This window comes from Culex pipiens, chromosome 1 (assembly GCF_016801865.2).
Source record: "Culex pipiens pallens isolate TS chromosome 1, TS_CPP_V2, whole genome shotgun sequence".
NCBI classification, from domain to species: Eukaryota; Metazoa; Arthropoda; class Insecta; order Diptera; family Culicidae; genus Culex; species Culex pipiens.
In genome coordinates, this window is record NC_068937.1 from 31,377,794 (window position 1) to 31,395,859 (window position 18,066).

An 18,066-nucleotide genomic window follows, 5' to 3' on the forward strand; every position below is an offset into this window, starting at 1 on the left:
TTTTATGACGAAATATTCAAAAAAAAAACTTTTGATTCACTCCTCAAAATGTCGGGAAAGAGCCCTTTTTCATGGAGCCAAATATCAGACCCACCGATTTTATTTAGTGTTCTTTGAAAAACTGAGTTGCGTTTTAAATAATAAGAATAATTAAACGCCTCTAAATCCCATCACCAATCTCTATTTCGGATCCACTGAATAAAAATACGAAATTTTATTCAAAATATCTTTTTTTATTACTTCTTATAGTCTGCATTGCTTACACATATCGCACTTACAGGATATGGATTCTGCTGTTCGGCTTTCACCCAACTTTTGCTAGCCAAAAGTCGTCTTCTCCCTAAACTATTGCTGCCAGGCACAGCAAAAACCCTCTTTATACACAACTTACATTCCTACTACTTTACACAAACGGCTGGGACGGGTTCGCCAGCTCTAATAACACCTAACACAGGAGAATCTCTTCTTGTTTTTTGTTGATAAAAATCGTTACGTTTAGGTTTTTTTGTGTCTGTTCTGTACAAGTTTGCTTCTTTTTTCATTATTTTGAATAAACTAATAAACATGAAATTTTTACAACACTGGGTGAGCATTTGTTTAGATTTTTTTCTAGCTTTTTAATCGGAAGAATGTTGTTCTCTCTTTTGCTTGGAATGTGAAATTTCATTAGCCTATTCTTAGATTTTTGCTCCCCACATTGCGTTACGATTTGGAAGGAGAATATCACTTGTTTTATTTTTGCAAACATTCGCTCGCGTTCTAAACAAAGAAGGTTAAAATAATTGAAAACTCGAAACAAGTAAGACTAGTTATTTGATAACCAGGTTCTGATTGTTTTTTTGTCTTTTAAAAAGAATCTTGATCGCGGAAACAGAACAGTTTAACAGAACAAATTCCGGAATGGAAGTCGTGAGTAATCTTGTACTTATCACAAATTACATCTTAATAACTAATATGTACAACTTATCGCGCAGGATACTTAAGCGTAACACAAAAGGTAAAGTTTAAAACAAATGTACAGGCTCTTATCGACTAAACGGTCTGGAACTTAGCACTTAGAGATGACACTTTGTAAGGGCGGTTTTGTTTGTCGTTAGCTACACTCTAAACAAGATAGGAAAATAACACGTAACAATACAACACGAACGAAGGCGCGCGAGCGTTTTTTCTGTTTACTCTAAAGATGATCGATATTAAAAACAGTGTGTGGTAAAACTACTTCAAATTTGCTACACATTTGATACACTTGTTGGTTTTTGCTCGTTTTGTTTAGGAAAATGGCGTGTTCGTACTTGTAGTTTTGAAAGATTTCCTTATCAGCTATGGCAGTTTCTCGTTTCTTCCAATTTTAGACCTTTTTGATTTTTTATTTTTCTCCCGGGAAAGGGGCTGCGTAAAGCTATTTTTTTTGTCTCTGGACTTGATAGCCAACGGGGTTTGTACTGGGTAGGAGTCCTACGGGTGTTTTACTCGGATCATTGGAGCCATATTTCGCAACAGATTTTGGTAGATCCGTGGTAGATTTCCTTGAAATATTTCGTTCGCATTAACTGAATTTTTGACAGTTCGACGGCAACGAATTATTTCAAGAAAGTCTATCGCGGTTGATCAAACTCCGTTTAACAATACGGCTTGAAACAGCGTGACGGTTTGACGGAGGTGTGAAATATTTCAGCTGACGGGCGCTGTCAAAATATACGCTCATTTATAATAACTAATTTTTGAGATAGTTTCGCTAAGATTTGGTCAAAACCGAATCCTACCCCTGAATAAGTTTCGGATGCATTCTCTTAAATTCTTAAAAATTTTACGTGGTGATTATTGCTCTCGATCATTATTTTTCGAATCGCAACCGAGATTTCTCGATCTACCATCGACAAATTACGACTTATCATCGAGAAATTACAATAGAAACATGTTATAGCTATTTGAGGCCATCCATAAACCACGTGGCCACTTTACGAGGGGGGGAGGGAGGCTGAGATTTCTAAAAGTTGTCCAAGCTCCATACAAAAAAAATAATTTTTGTATGGACAATAGGGTTCTAAAGCGCTATGTCAATTTTTGTGTTCAACGGTAAAAAAAAACACGATTAAAAAGCATTTCTGATCACTTTTATTCGTTTTAATGCAAAAAAAAATACAAGACACATTTTTTCGATGGATCAACTATGGTCCCCTTGGAACGAGCTGTCAAGTAGGACCTTATCTGTCAAGAAGGGCCGTGAAGTTAATTTTTTAACATTGATTCAAAAATCAATTTTAAATCCTTTGCGGTTGTATAAAGCATCATTGAACTCAGAAAAATAAGCTTTATCGTTGTGAACAATAATATCAAAAATTTAAGCTTAATTTTAGGACCCAATTGTCCACGTGGTTTATAGATGGTCCTTCAAACCAACTTTTTTTTTTAATATCAAAAATCAGAAAATATGAAAAATATTACATTTTGAAAAATATGAACACTATCAAAGTTATACAAATTACATAAATTTCAAACATTTTAAAAATCTTAAAAGGATCAAAAAATCCGAAAAAAAAGAAAATCAATTTCAAAAAATATTAAAAATTATCAAAATTTTACGAGTTTTAGAAATTTTAAAATTTCTAGAAATCACAAAAGGTTCAAAAAATTCAAAATTTTAAAAATTGAAAATAAATTTAAAATTTTAAACATCTCAAACGGTTTAAAAGATCAAATATTTAAAAAATTCAAAATAAATTTAAAATTTTAAAAATTTCAAGAGGTTTAAAAAATTCTAAATTTTTAAAATAGAAAATAAATTTTAAATTTTAAAAATCTTTAAAAAAAATTAAGAATTATAAAAATTGAAAATAAATTGAAAATTTTAAAAATCTCAAAAGGTTTAAAGAATTGAAAAAAAAATTAAAATTTTAAAGATCTTAAAAGGTTAAAAAAAATCCAAAATTTTAAAAATTGAAAATAAATTAAAAATTTTGAAAATCTTAAAAAAATAAGAATTTTAAATATAAAAAAAATATCAAAATTTTACAAGTGTCAGAAATTTTAAAATTTTGAAAGATCTCAAAAGGTTTAAAAACCCCAAAATTTTTAAAATTTAAAATACATTTAAAAGTTGAAAAATTTAAAATACACTTAAAATTTTAAAAATCTTTAAAGGCTAAAAAAACAAAAAAAAGGACCTCAATGGTGAGATTGTTGTCCCGTTTTTTTGGTTTTAGACCAATCCAAATACTTTCGAAATTTTTTAGTCTGTCTGCTCTGGCCGGGGTCAACAAAAACTTATAAAAAGATTCGCAACAGCTCAAAATCAAATAAATGATCTAAAATGGATTTAAAGCCTTTTTTACACCGTTGTTTTTAAAAGTAACATAGGCGTTAGGACAAACTCAAATATTGGTTTCCAAATTCCAAAATTCAAAAATTTTAAAATTCAATATCCAGATTTTTCAAATTCGTAATCTAAAAAATTACCATTTTAAAAATAGTAAATATAGAAATTTAAGAATTTTGAAATTATTTTTTCGAGATGATCAAATTCCCATTGTTTAAGACATTGAAAATTTTAAACTTAAATTTAGAAGTATAAAAATTTAAAATTTCCAATATCTTAAAAAATAGTAATTTGATCATCTCGAAAAAGTAATTTCAAAATTTTAAAATTGTAAAATTTTAATATTTACTATTTTTAAAATGGTAATTTTTTAGATTACGATTTTGAAAAATTTGGATATTAAATTTCTGAATTTTGGAAACCAATATTGGAGTTTCTTTTGAAAAGGTTCAATTTTAATTTTTCATTTTTCATTGCTATCAAAAAATTTCGACTTACCGTAGGCATTATTGAGATTGAGTGCAATAATCACCACGTTGGGTGTTTGGTAAAATTTACACAAAATTTGAGTAAATTTTATTCATTTTGAGTATTTTTTCCCAAAAATGAGAAAATTTGCATTATTCCAGAAGGGTTTTGATTTGGCAAAATCTGAGGCATAATGGCTCAGAAATTATTTGCTTTAGACACAGTCAAACTGATGTAAATTTCTTGTTAAATTTTTCATGTTAATCACAAAAATATCATACTGACATTTTGCTGCAAAAATTGGGCAAAGAAAAGCTACTTAAACTATTAGATTCATCTATTCATTTTGACCCAGATCTAAGTGATATTGTTAAACTTACAGAGTTGGTGAATTTTTTGGGAACATTTTATCGCAAAAATTTAATTTCACATGTCAGACTGTCATTTGTCGGAAAAGTGAGAAAATAAGTTACCAATGAAACGTTTCCAAAAAAAAATCCACCAAAATTGTAAGTATCGGCTCTGAGTGAAAATCACTTAAACCTGATATTTAGATTCCTCCTTCACTCATTTCTGAGTAGGTTTGGTTTTGACAAAAACTGAATGATTTTGAACGTGAGTGTAGGCAAAAGCAACCGTCACGTGAAACATTTCAAACACATCACTTTAAAGGCGCTTGAATTATTCCCCTTGACAGCTCCCTGTCAAATGAAACATTTCAAGCGCCTTTGCAGAAGGAGAGTGAGAGCCGCTTCCTATCGCCGCTTCGACCCCCCCTCCTCGCCCTCCTCGCTCTCACTCACTATTGCGCTTACGAAGCGCCAGCTGCTTCCCTCCCCGTCTCCGCTGCTGCTGCTGCTGCTCTTCGGCTTCGGACTTGGACTCACGGTCCAGGTTCCGCTGCCGCGCCGACCTGCGTCGCTGCTGTCGCTGCAGCTGCTCGGCAGGCTGACCCCCCGGCCGCTGTTAGGAAAACGGCGGGGTGTCGCTCTCCGAGCGGATCTGGCGGATGCGCACGTCGTCGTACGCGATCGTGAAGATGCTCTTCTTGTCGGTGAGCGGGTGGCGGCGGTTCTTGTTGTGGAGGAGGGAGTTCATGGCGATCCCGGAGTCGTGGTCGTCCTCGAGGGTGGAGGCGTTGAGGGTTTTGGTGGTGGGAGGGGGGTCGGAGGGTCGGGGGCGGGGTTCCTTGACTTCGTGCTCCTTGATGGGGGAGGGTTTGGAGGCGGAGGAGTCGACGATCTTGATTTGGACCTTGTTGTCGCGGTTGACGATGGGTGGGGTTTCGGGGTACAGGTAGTGGGGGAGCTTGTCGGGTGGGGCGGGGGCTTGGGAGTTTTGGTCGTACTCGGCTTCGAAGCGATGTTCGGAGTGTTGGAGAAGGGGATGGCTGGTGGCGTCGTTGGAAGACTGCGATTGCACCTTCTTGGCCATTTGGATGTCTTCTTTGAGGAGGCGCGCGTCTTTTGGGGGTGACGTTCGAGGGGCCGGTTCCGGCTTGAACTTGGGATCGTCCTCTTTGGAAGAGGAGGAAACGACCTTCTTCCGGACTATTTTCTTTTCTGTTTCCCGGTAACCCTTCTTGACCTCCTCGTCCTTCCCGAGATTGTGATACCAGTCCATGTACTTTGCCGGAATGTCCTGCTCGAGTCCCTCCTTGGACAACGACTTGGTCATCCGGGGCGGCTTCGGCGCAGGTTTTTTCACCGGTCTCGACGGGGACTCCGAAGTCGCGACCCTTATCCGCGTCGTTTCCTGCTTGTTGTCCTTCCTCGATATTCGCTGTTGGACGCCCGCTCGCGGCGAAACCGTCACCGATTTGGAAGTCTTGGTCACTTCGTACGTGTAGTCCTCCACGTCCGAGTTGATCTCGTCGTCCAAGCTGTCCGCCGAGAAGTACTTTTGCATGCCCTCCTTGTCCGACCCGTCCGAGTCTTCGTAGTATTTGACGTTCTTCTTGTAAACCTTCCGCCGCTTGTCTTTCTTCCTGGTTTCCTTGTCCTCGAGCGAGTCGGAAATCTCCATCAGCACGTCCTTCTTGAGTCGCTCCTCGTTGCGTTTCCGCCGCAGAATGCTCGCTCTCGTTTCGGCGTGCTTCGGCACCGGCCGTGGCTCCTCCTCCTCCTGGATGGGCGTCCGTATCTTGCGCTTCACCGATTCCACCGTAATGAACCGCCGTCCGCTCTTGGTGCCGTTCGTGTCACTGTCGGTTTTGTACTTGGTCTTCTTGCGGGTGCGCTTCCGCTTGATCAGATACACTCCGTCCGGGCTGTCCGGTGGGCTGTACTTGACGTACTCGTACTCGTCCTCCGAGAGTGAGTCGTCGTTTTCGCTTTTCGTGCGCCGTCGCTCGACCTTGACGGGTTCCGTTTGGGTGGCGGTCTCGCAGTCCGTCTGCGTTGCGACAACCGCTTGGCAGGGAAGACTCTGCGTTTCCAGCGCCTGATCCTGCTGGTTGTACTTCTTCTCCAGCGATTCCTTCTCCAGCAAGATCTGCCGCAACAAGGCGTTCTGCTGCTTAAGCGAGTTCTCCAACTCCTGATGGATCAACGAGTGGTTCGACACGGCATGCGTTATGTGGATCTCGTCCTCGTCACCCTCCTTGTTCGAACCCCTCCTCGACTTCTGCTCATGGTTGATCTTCACCTCCGTAACGTGCTCCCCTCTATAACTCGCCCCTCCATTCCCCGGCACCTCATTCGGAATCGTCTGGATAAACGTCGTCCCCGGCAACAGCTGATAGTGCTCCCGTATAATCTGCTTCCCATTCGCCTGCTCCTCAATATACCTCCTCATCAGAATCTCCTTCCCCCCGTTGTCCACCATTATATACTGCGGACCCTGCCCACCACCCCCAACCTCCCCCTTCCCCGCCCCCCTCTGCGGTGGCACATTCACATAAATGTTCTCCTCCTCGTTCCTCCCCCGCGTAATCAACCGCAAAATCTCCGCGTTCCCATCCTTAATATAATACTGATCCCGCGGCTCGATCGAGTCCTCAATCCCGATCGTCAGCCCACCCTGCCGCTTAAAGCTACCCCGCCGCTCATAGTTCAAATCGCTCCCCCGGTCCATCTCGTGCCGCCGCATCGAGTCGTCGTCAATCTGCGTCTGCTGGTGCTGCTCCCGATCGCGGTGCACCCGCTTCAGCGACTGGTACTCCGGATCGTGCTCGTCCACGTCCTCCACGTACATGTCGCGCGCGACCTGCTCGTTGTTCAGCAGGTTGCTGCGGGAACGGTGCAAACCGTCACCGCCACCGACACCACCGCCATCCTTTGCTGATTTGGATTTGTATTCATTTCTGCAATCGAAAAAGAGAGAGAAAACACCGAAAAATGTTAGAAACGAACCATCCAAGTAGGCTAACTGCGATGCGACACACAACATGGATAATTAATTCTAGTAAGCTTCCTCCAGTTGCAAAGCGGATACCCTAACCTAAGCATGCATTGACCGCAGTGGCCACCCCCGACTACTGAGATTTTTATGACTTCCCCCCCAAGGACGCGCCGAAACCGGGTCAAGGACATCCGGTAGGCATGTTCCGGTGCAGCCGGCGCAACACATGTTTTGGTGACTAAGCTGACTGTGCTCAATGTTAATGTTATGCTCGTTTTGTGGTCATACTTTCAGTTCAATGTGAGATTAAGCGGAGTGAGACACAGTCAGGGTAGAAATAAGTCACATTTTAAATTATTTTTTATTATCTGCTTTATTTTGTTGTATGAAAGTTACAAAGTTTAACGAATATCGATTCCAAATCAAGTTTAACCTTCGGGAAGTCGCGTGTTTTCGCCTTTCTTACAAGTGCCCTTACAAACTGTGTACAAAGTACACGTACGCGACCTCCGGTGGGTTAACAGTCATTCTACAGTTTAACATACTTTTAATTGCATTCTATTGGTCTACATTCACTAAGTTAACATTTTATATAAAGGTGGTGTCTACAGCATTCAGATACATACATTTAAAAATTTATGGGAAGATTGTGACATAGTTAAGAATTTAGTTAGTTAAAAAAATGGTTACTACAGCCACTTTATCAAAATGGGGATGGGCTATCTACAATCACTTAGGTTAGAACATCTAAGTAAAGTAGAATAAGTAAGTTGCTTAGATTCACAATCAACTTAGAAAGCTTGCTATGCTTTGGCTATGCTGATATACGAATTGTCACTTTTTATACGGCGCTCACGCACACTATCAAAACAAACGTTCAGTAGTGTGTGTGTGAGCTCCGTGTAAAAGGGGTGTCAAACTAAAAAGTGACCCCGTTCGTTTGACAACAATTGGTGTCAAACCATCGGAGTTTGAGTGTATAGCTTATGGCAGGGTTGCCAGACCATCAAACTTTATTACTCCACGGAAAAATCTTTCTAATAAAATAATGTACAGAGATATAATTTAGGCAATAAAAACAATTAGCATTGAAATGCATTTAAAAAATTCACTTGAGAGCTCAAAACTTTAGACAGTGCACAGTGGTCCGAAACCGGAATCTAGCGTGACAAAATTGATAGCGGCCACACGTTAAGATTTAGAGCTTTGGTGTCTTCGGGACAAATGATCAGGGTCAATAGGGACATCTTTTGGTATGGTGGACATTAGGGTGGTCCAAATTTTAGGGTGGTTCAGAATTTTTATTTTGGCGGGATGACGAGATAGCGCTTTGGTGTCTTCAGAAAAGTTGTAGGGAACACCATTCTGAGCAACTTTGCTGAAGGGCACAAAGCTCTATCTACAAACGGGAAGTTTCTAGAGCCATTTTTGTTATTCAGGTTTGGGTGTTTATGAAAAAATGAGTTTTTTGAATTTATCAACTCAGGCTTATGTCGTAGTGAGTTGGTGTCTTCTAGACATTTGAAAAGCTTATCAAAACACACATTTATCTTCCAAGAGAGCGAAAATCGGACCTTTTAAACGAAAGTTATAGCCAAAATACGACGAAAAAGACGCCATTTTGAAATGTGAATAACTCGAAAAGGTGGTGGAGTTTGACCTCGCTCTTAGAAGCATCTGAAAGTACACATTCTAGAGTACATTTGCTGAAAATATCTCGGAGGTCTTTTTTGTTTAACTCATTTAATCTTAATTTGAAAATGAGCATTTTTAAATCGTTTTTTGCCCATAACTTTTGATAGAATTGGCCAAAATTCGTTTTTCAAGAACGAAAATGTTCATTTTAACAAGCTCTACAATTGTCTAGAAGGGTTCAAAAATGTACAAAATGATCTAGTGGTTGTAAAAGAAGAAACAAGTTTTTACTGAAATATTTCAGGAATCAACAAAATAATTAAATTTATTCCTGAAATATTTCAGGAATTTAAAAATGCTCATTTTCTAATTAAGATTAAATGAGTTAAACAAAAAAGACCTCCGAGATATTTTCAGCAAATATACTCTAGAATGTGTACTTTCAGATGCTTCTAAGAGCGAGGTCAAACTCCACCACCTTTTCGAGTTATTCACATTTCAAAATGGCGTCTTTTTTGTCGTATTTTGGCTATAACTTTCGTTTAAAAGGTCCGATTTTCGCTCTCTTGGAAGATAAATGTGTGTTTTGATAAGCTTTTCAAATGTCTAGAAGACACCAACTCACTACGACATAAGCCTGAGTTGATAAATTCAAAAAACTCATTTTTTCATAAACACCCAAACCTAAATCACAAAAATGGCTCTAAAAACTTCCCGTTTGAAGATAGAGCTTTGTGCTCTTCAGCAAAGTTGCTCAGAATGGTGTTCCCTACAACTTTTCTGAAGACACCAAAGCGCTATCTCGTCATCCCGCCAAAATAAAAATTCTGAACCACCTAAAATTTGGACCACCCTAATGTCCACCATACCAAAAGATGTCCCTATTGACCCTGATCATTTGTCCCGAAGACACCAAAGCTCTAAATCTTAACGTGTGGCCGCTATCAATTTTGTCACGCTAGATTTCGGTTTCGGACCACTGTGCAGTGTTGCCAGAGCTTAGTTTTTCTTCTCCCTCTTAATTGAAAAACATATTTTTTTCTAACATTTGTTCGGACAATTTAGTCATCTTTCTTAGCAAGGAAGTCATACTAAATATTTTCATAGAACACTGAAAACATTTAGAAAAGTTCTCTATTCTCTCTTGAAACAAGTTATATTAAACTCCATTGAAATGATAAGATGATTTCAGTAGAATGAAGAATTAGGAAAAATAAAAAGTGAATAAAATTAATCGAGATTTTCTGCAGTAAACATGAAAAATTTGCAACGAATAAGCAGATAAGTTTTAATGTTGATCTAACATTTTATTTTGGGTCATTGCAAGTTTTATTCTAAGTTTTCGGAGAAAAATTGTCAAAATTGACATTTTCTTTGAAAAAACTTGTACAGTTGTTTGTAAATTTATTTCTTTTAAATACACTGTATAAGATTTTTTTTGTAATTTTAAACAAACAGTACACACGATTTGCAAATTGTGATTTTGTAAAAATAAAAAAATATATATTTTCTTAACGTGAAGACTTCCATCATTGCCATGATTTTTCGTTCAAAGATATAAATTTTGCGCCCCTATTAATATTTTGACAAAATTCCTTCAACAAGTTGTTTAGAATAGAACATGCTGATTCCTTTTGGTAACGATTATCCCATTCCTTGTAAAGTTATGGAAATCGTCATTAATCAATGATTGCCAACTAGGACTTCAATGACTGTGCCTCAAAATTATATAAATGTTGAAGCACATTTGATTTAGATCAAAAATTCTTTCAGTGGCTTCAAGAAGGCAACAACCGGCACATGCTGATTCCTTTTGGTGCTGAAATTCGTTAAATTGAATTTAATACAGAAGATTTTATAGTGATGATCAATTTTCTTCGAAAATGATCAACGGCTTCACCTTAAATTCATTGATATTTTGCAATTTTTTTATAGTAGCATAATTGTAATTATGTTTAAAAGCGTTTTATGATACTTTTTGCATTAAAAATTTTAAAGGTTGGTCTTGAAATTTCTTGATTTTTTTTAGGAGAGAGTAGTTACTAGGATGTAACAAAAATGACTTTTTGGCGGGCATTCAGGGGTTTGTTCCGGTGGGCATACTGAGCCCAAATCCCAAATATGAGCTTGATTGGACGTAACAGGAGCTGGCGCTCCGCCCTTCAATTTTGAATGGGATTTAACCCGTAAAAAAAGATTTTTTCAAAAATGTCAATTTTCGAGGCATTTTGGCCACTGAAGCGTTTACCAAAAACATCACTGGCGTGTAGGCCAGATCCTTGCGCATCTTTTGGTATATATAACATTGAAGTTTGGAGCATCCTGGAGCTCGGTACAGACCTTCAAAGTTTGGCATTTTTTCGAAAAATCGGTCCCAGCAAAATCAAATGGCGTCCCGGGCGTCGCGAGACGCGACGCATATCTTTTTTGCCGGGGCCGGTTTTTCGAAAAAATGCCAAACTTTGAAGGTCTGTACCGAGCTCCAGGGTGCTCCAAACTTCAATGATATATATACCAAAAGATGCGCAATGATCTGGCCTACACGCCAGTGATGTTTTTGGTAAACGCTTCAGTGGCCAAAATGCCTCAAAAATTGACATTTTTGAAAAAATCTTTTTTTACGGGTTAAATCCCATTTAAAATTGAAGGGCGGAGCGCCAGCTCCTGTTACGTCCAATCAAGCTCATATTTGGGATTTGGGCTCAGTATGCCCACCGGAACAAACCCCTGAATGCCCGCCAAAAAGTCATTTTTGTTACACTCTAGTAGTTACATTTAACATTTTTTCGCCCAGAGCAAAACGATTTTTCTAAAAAAAGTGTCATTCTACTTCAAAAACTAATTTAAATTACAGCGACGTGATGAAATTTTCATCCGGCATGGACAAAAGCTCGAATGACAAAAAGGGCGAATGGAAAATAGGAAAAAATAATACACAGCGAAAAATATGTGTAAATTTTGAAGGGGTAATTTTGGAAGATTGAATAACGTCATGATTCGAAATCCGGACACTTAGTAGCAAATCATTTTTGTTATAGCTGGCAAAACATCATATAATAAGTTGGAAATGATTGGGTTTTTTTTATTGAAGTTGGAAATGTGGAAATAGCGGAAATAGTCTATTTCAAGAGTATGAATGCAAAATATGTATTTTCTTACAATTTTTCACCAGAATTTCAAAATTAAAATGACTTGTTGTGCTTCGAATCCCGATTTGTATTTTTAATTTGATTTTTTTCAACCGCGGTGGATTTTCTTCAAATAATTCGAACTGTCAAAAATCCACCAAAGCATCTACCACATTGATTACACAAAAAACTGTGGTAGAAAATACAGATTGTCTAGGGGAAACCAATCTGCAAAATAAATCAGTACTGGCAACGTATGTTTTGCGCTTGCAACACTGCCGGTTGGTGTACACCGCCTTTGGTTCTGTCAAACATTAGCTAATCTGTTTCCCTTGACAATCTGTAGTAGAAAAGTATCCACCGCGATCTTCCGCGATTAATTTTTGACAGTTCGACACCAACGAATTATTTCAAGATAATCCACCACGGTTAACCAAAATCAAATTAATAATACAACTCCGGACTCTGATGAATGGTGTTTCGATTTCCGGACACTTTTGCATCGAATGCCGGACACTCTTTTTTGCTTATGAATTTCACAAATTTGGACTTAAATTTTAGTGAACGACATTCTTTAGGTCTCAAATAACCTGTTACCATAAAAACAATCTATATTTTGTATAAAAAGATTGCTAGAATTTAAGAAACTCAGAACCATAAATTTCTGCTTTGCCTTCCCGGTGCTTCGGACGCCTATGAAATATTTCAGAGAAACGTTTCACAGATTTGGTAAATTCATCTTTTAATTTAATTTAATTATTTTGGAATTAACTACAGCGTCCAAACATATTTGAAATGAAAATTGATGTTAAAATTCGTGCTTGCCATTTCATTAGGGCACATAACTTTTTTAAACAAGAGTGTGTCCCTTTCACATTTGAGTGAAAGGGATACAGAGAAACCTCTTTTTACGAGGTTGCGTTAAGCTTTTTGTTTTGTCGATTGCTCTTAAACTACACAATATTTTTGCAAGCTTCAAAAAGCATTTTGTAGAGCTGACCAAAACCTACAAATTGCTTTTAAAAGATGGCAAAAATGTTGCGTCGTTCCAGAGAAATCGACGAAATAAAAAGCGTAACGCCACCGCGTAAAAAGAGGTTTTATTGTACACAATTGTTTACAAAAAAGATGTGCCCTTTTGAAATGTTAGGCTCCAATTCATCAAATAAAACAGATTTGACAATAATTATGCAAAAACTTATACACTGAAACCCCGATGGTTTGACACCAACTGTTGTCAAACGAATGGGGTTACTTTTTCGTTTGACATCCTCTTTACACAGAGCTCACACTTACTACCAAACGTTTGGTTTGATAGTAAATGTGAGTCCCGTGTAAAAAGAGACAGTTCTTAATATTCGAGGGTCGGAGATAGACGAGTTCTGTCTTTATGGATCGATAGAGTGTCAAAAATCGATACAGTGTGATTTTTTAGCGATTTTTCCGAAGAAAATCCATGATGAAATGTAATATTTGCGAAGAAAGATATGATTTCCAGCAATAAGGCATAACCTATACCTTTCTTTAGTAAGGAAGGCAAAACTAATAAATTATTTTGAAATAATGCTTCCAAATTACTTAATTCGAACCTTTTTCTTATTTTCACATCTATGTACAAAAAGTTCTTAGTAAAATAGAAAAAAAATGTATGTCTTAGACATAACCGGAATGCCGGTGTTTAAAATTTGTTCAGCAATTCCGCCGTGAAACAATCAACATTTACCGTCACTTGAGTGAAATGAAACGGCATATTTTCCAAAAGCAATAAAACTGTGCTGAAAAGTAAAACTTTTCACCATTGCTGTGTTACTTTTCAGCACTGTTTTGTGTGTTTCCTTTTGTAGCCAAATGAATGGAGTCAATGACTTCCTTAAAGATCTTTAAAATCTGATCCATAGTAGGGATTTTCGTATTTTTCGGGGGATAGACATCCGGCAAGCAAGCACTGCTTGCCAATCTTGAAACTTTTTGTAGGCAGCTTTAAGTATCAAAATCCAAAAAATCGATTACATACAAATTTCCATAGAAAATTTAATCGCTCTGCGCATAGTGAGGAGTTGTTTAGGACCCCAAAAGGATCAAAAAATTGGTGTGTTGGGAAATCGATTTTGATATTACATCCTAATGGCAATCTTATTTATTTTTTGCATCTTTGAAAATATCTTTCTGCGAATATTTTCAAGAATGGCAAAAAAATTGTATGAAAATCTGAACAAAACACAATTTTTCAGCATTTGTCGTATTTATCCAACTCTACAGGGTTAAAGTACGACTCGTGCTGAATAAAATCTGCTTTTTGCACCTTTTTGCAAAAACTACTATTATGGCAGTTTAGTAAAAATAGAGATAACCATACAATTTAAAAAAAGCCTATTATTTGAGTAAATCTAGTAATACTTTCAGATCTCTAAAATACTGTTAGTTACGTGAGTTGGAAGTGTTAGTAATTTCTGGGTAGCAACGCTCTACACTGGGATTAGTACTAATACTACGCCTACATTACACCTCTTTCACACGTTCTCTCTCTCACACACACCACATTCAAATCGACCATTTTGCCGTCGGCCCTTTTGTCCACACTCTTTCCACCATCACCACCACCACCTAATACCTTCGCACCACCACTAGCCGCCGCGAGCAGGGGGGATCTACTAACCTAATCTTAACAGTCTGCTCTTTCGTTTTACCACTACCGTCGGTCATCGTTTTCTTATCGCTGACTCCCACCATTCTGCCTCCGCCGCCACTGTCACCGCCGCCGCCGCCATCTTCGTCGTCCTCGATCGTGTGCCCTCGGTTGTCATGGCCTGCTGCGGCCGCTGCCTCTGCTAGTGCGGCTTTGTTAGCGTGTCGTCTTCCTCTAAATTCCCAACGCGTCGGCTTGGTACGGGAATCGGACGATCTATCCGCCGACCAGGCTTCTCTTCGTCCCATCCATTCCGCGACCTTTTGTTTTTGGTTTTTGGGGTTGATTTTTGTTTCGCACGCGCGCCCACCAATACACCAGAACGTTGGAAACGTCAAAACAATAAAAAAAAAACGGAGAGGGGCGGAAGAAAAAAAAGAAGAAATCTTTCGTTTAGTAAAAAGAGTTGAATATTGGGAAAGTACAACAAATAGAAAACCAAAAGGACAAGGTATTAGTGGCAAATGAAAGAGTTAAGCGGCTCAAGGTTAGTATACTTCGTTCAAGGTTAGTAGCACATACCAAAACAAAAACAAAAGAAGAGGGGAATGAAAACAGGACAGAAAGCGGTAGAAGTGTACAAGCAAAACAAAACAAAAGAGGAGAGAACAATAGCGAGCGCGCCCACTCGACGAGTGAGAGAGCAAGGAACAAAAGAAAAACCAGAGCGGGGAGAGAATAAAGAAAGAGAGAGAGAAAAAAGTACGGAATCACACATCACTACCTGAACAGATTTTGACTGTTTTCCAATGCCTTGCTCTCTGTGAACAAGGTGCACATCATCTTCGATACTATTGACTCTAATTACTCTTTTTCTACACGCGTGTTGTGTGTGGCGTTTTGGTTTTTTTTTCAGGTTAGATTTTCGTGAAGGGTTTTTTGATTTGTTTGATTGTTTTCGCGGATCAGTACATCAGTGTGTGTATAAAAAGAGAAGAGAAGAAAAAAAAACAAAGAGAACAATCACGATTATTGTTTTAGTTCTGGGGCTGGTGCGGTGCACTTTGAATGGTTTGCTGACTTTGATGGTGGTGGTTGTGGTGGTAGAATGATGTTTATTATGGTGCAGAGAACAATAGAGAAATGATGGTGGTATTGGTGATGTGGCGGTGCAGCGGAGGTTGAAGTGGTGGTGGTGGTATTGGTATTGGTGAGAGAGGTTTTACGTGCAATAGAGAGGAAGCGCTTAGTCGATGATAAACGGGAGTGATAAAACGAACGGAAAATTTACTGGGAATGCATTTTTCTGTTATTTTTCTACTTAATCAAACTACTTTTAAAGAAAAAAATACTCTACTCAGTTTCAAAATAATCTAAAAACATACCAAATAATTAAAATAAATCATTTTTATCAAAAACCAGAAAAAGTTTATATTTAGGGTTTAAATATCTCAGTTGAAAAAAAAAAACCAACAAGGGGTAGGGATGGGTACAAATCCTCGAGAAAATTCTTCATTATGTATGGGTGACGCCTAGGGCGACATTAAAAAAAATCGACCTCGGGGATACTAGGCAAAAATAAATAACTGTCAAATTTTTGAGCGAAATCAGTTTAGATTTAAAAGTCGCTAATAACTCATCAGGGTTAACTCGGATCGTTTTGCGGTCTTCGACAAAGTTGTTTGTCATAAAACTTTACATTAGAATCTCAAACTTGACAATGATCCGACACATTTAATGCCACCTTTTGGTGGAATTTTTGCTTTTGCCAATACATTTTTGCAAATTTTCCTTAACCGATTTGGCTCAAAATTGGCAAAGTTAAATAAAGAATATCAAAAGATATCTTTAATTTAATTTTTTTTTCTGCCACCAAAGTGACGCCTTATAATTATTTGTTTAGTTAAAAAATATGGGTTTTGATGTTTGTTTTGTACAAGATTTTTTAAACAGAGTTTTATCTCATATTTTCATCAATTTTTCAAAAAAATTATTTGTACTTTAGGGGCGAAGGCGAAGCGATTTGAATGTATTTTCTAGATATCCAAATCCTCTGAATTAATGAATATTCCGTTGGTAATCATTAATTCATGATGATCTTATGGCATGAAAATCCGTGCTTAAATGAATAATCTCTTTAAAAAAGAATGGAAAGTGATGATCAAACATTTTTTTTACATAAAGTAGGATTGGTTCTTTAAATACTTTACGAAATACATACTAAAATCTGCCATATATTAAAAATTAGTTCATTTCTCTAAAGTATTAATTTATGATGTAAATAATGTTGCAAATATTTTCAATGTTTTTGTCTCCTGGCTCTAGCCAAGGTCGAGGGGAAAGCAAACATAAAAAAAGGATTTTAGTGCAAGTATTTTAACATTTCAATGAAAATAATTATTGACAAAAACTAAATTTTCATTGAAAAAACCTAGTAAAATCGATTGTAAACATTTAAGAATATATTGCATTATTGGTATTTGTGAATTTAAATCATGAAAAGACTTTTTAATCTTTTGAGATATTTCAAATTTAGGGACCATAAGGCTCAGTGTAAAAAATATATTTTAACCCAAAAATGACGAACTTCTCGTCACAGTGTCCTGATGCAAACAATGATTGAGCTCGAGCTGTCACAGCCCTGCGAAGTATGTTGGCTGACATATCGGGCGGTCAGTCAAAACAAACAGCTAGAAGTCGCCTGACAAAAAACTTTTGCTAGAAAGGGATAGGAAACTTGACGCAAACAAATCTCCAGCTGTAATGTAAGCATACTGTGAATGTGTTGATAAATTTCAGCCTTATTGATATTTTTTTTTTAATTTTCTGACTGTTTATATTTTCACGATTTTTTTTTTGAAAATATTGTTAAATAATATTCTCTTATAAAGTGGCGCCATCTCGCAGTAAAAATTAAAACAACACTTAAACCCCGATGATTTGACGCCAATTTTTGTCAAACGAACCGGGTCACTTTTGACCAGAGATGGCAGATGGCAAAAAAAAACCATCGCGAAGCCCTTGTTTGATTTATTACCTTCCAGTTACAGAATTGACTATAACGATGTATGAAGCAATTGTTGATTTTGTACAAACGAACAATTTTGTAGAACATTGTTTTGTTCCAAGGTGAATGCTGTTGACACTAGAGCTTAAACAATGTCAAAAAATGCCACCATCGGCGTCCTTCACTCGCGATCGTGAGGGGATCTTTGTTTACACTCTAGTGTCAACAGCATTCAGTTTAGGACAAAACAATCTTTCACAAAGGTGTTTATTAGTAAAATATCTGCAAGTGCTCCATACATCTTTATTGTAAATTCCTTAACTGGAAGAAAATAAATGAAAAAAGCTTTTTGGAGGCCCATCGGCAAATACCTTCCCTGCTTTTGACACCCTCTCTACACGGAACTCGCACACACACTACCAAACGTTCGATTTGATAGTCAGTCAAACCCCGATGGTTTGACACCAACTGTTGTCAAACGAAAGGGGTCACTTTTTAGTTTGACACCCCTTTTACACGGAGTTCACACACACTACCAAACGTT

General features: G+C 37.7%; 1 protein-coding gene across 10 annotated transcripts in view; it reads right to left on the reverse strand.

The window, feature by feature from the left end:
* Positions 1 to 850: 850 nt before the first annotated feature.
* Positions 851 to 18,066, reverse strand: part of LOC120419629 (cadherin-86C) — a 238,083-nt gene continuing 220,867 nt past the window's right edge. For 4 of the 10 annotated variants that reach the window (XM_039582382.2, XM_052706828.1, XM_039582383.2 and 1 more), the window contains exons 12-14: positions 15,300 to 15,390; positions 14,546 to 14,835; positions 3,240 to 7,088 (exon numbers count right to left, since the gene is read on the reverse strand). In XM_039582382.2, coding sequence (XP_039438316.1) covers positions 4,751 to 7,088; positions 14,546 to 14,835; positions 15,300 to 15,390 — 2,719 coding nt within the window. In that variant the 3' untranslated portion in view covers positions 3,240 to 4,750. Of the gene's footprint in view, positions 1,456 to 3,239; positions 7,089 to 14,545; positions 14,836 to 15,299; positions 15,391 to 18,066 lie in introns of those variants that run through there. The other 6 variants (XR_005605756.2, XR_005605755.2, XM_039582386.2 and 3 more) reach the window with 6 other exon arrangements.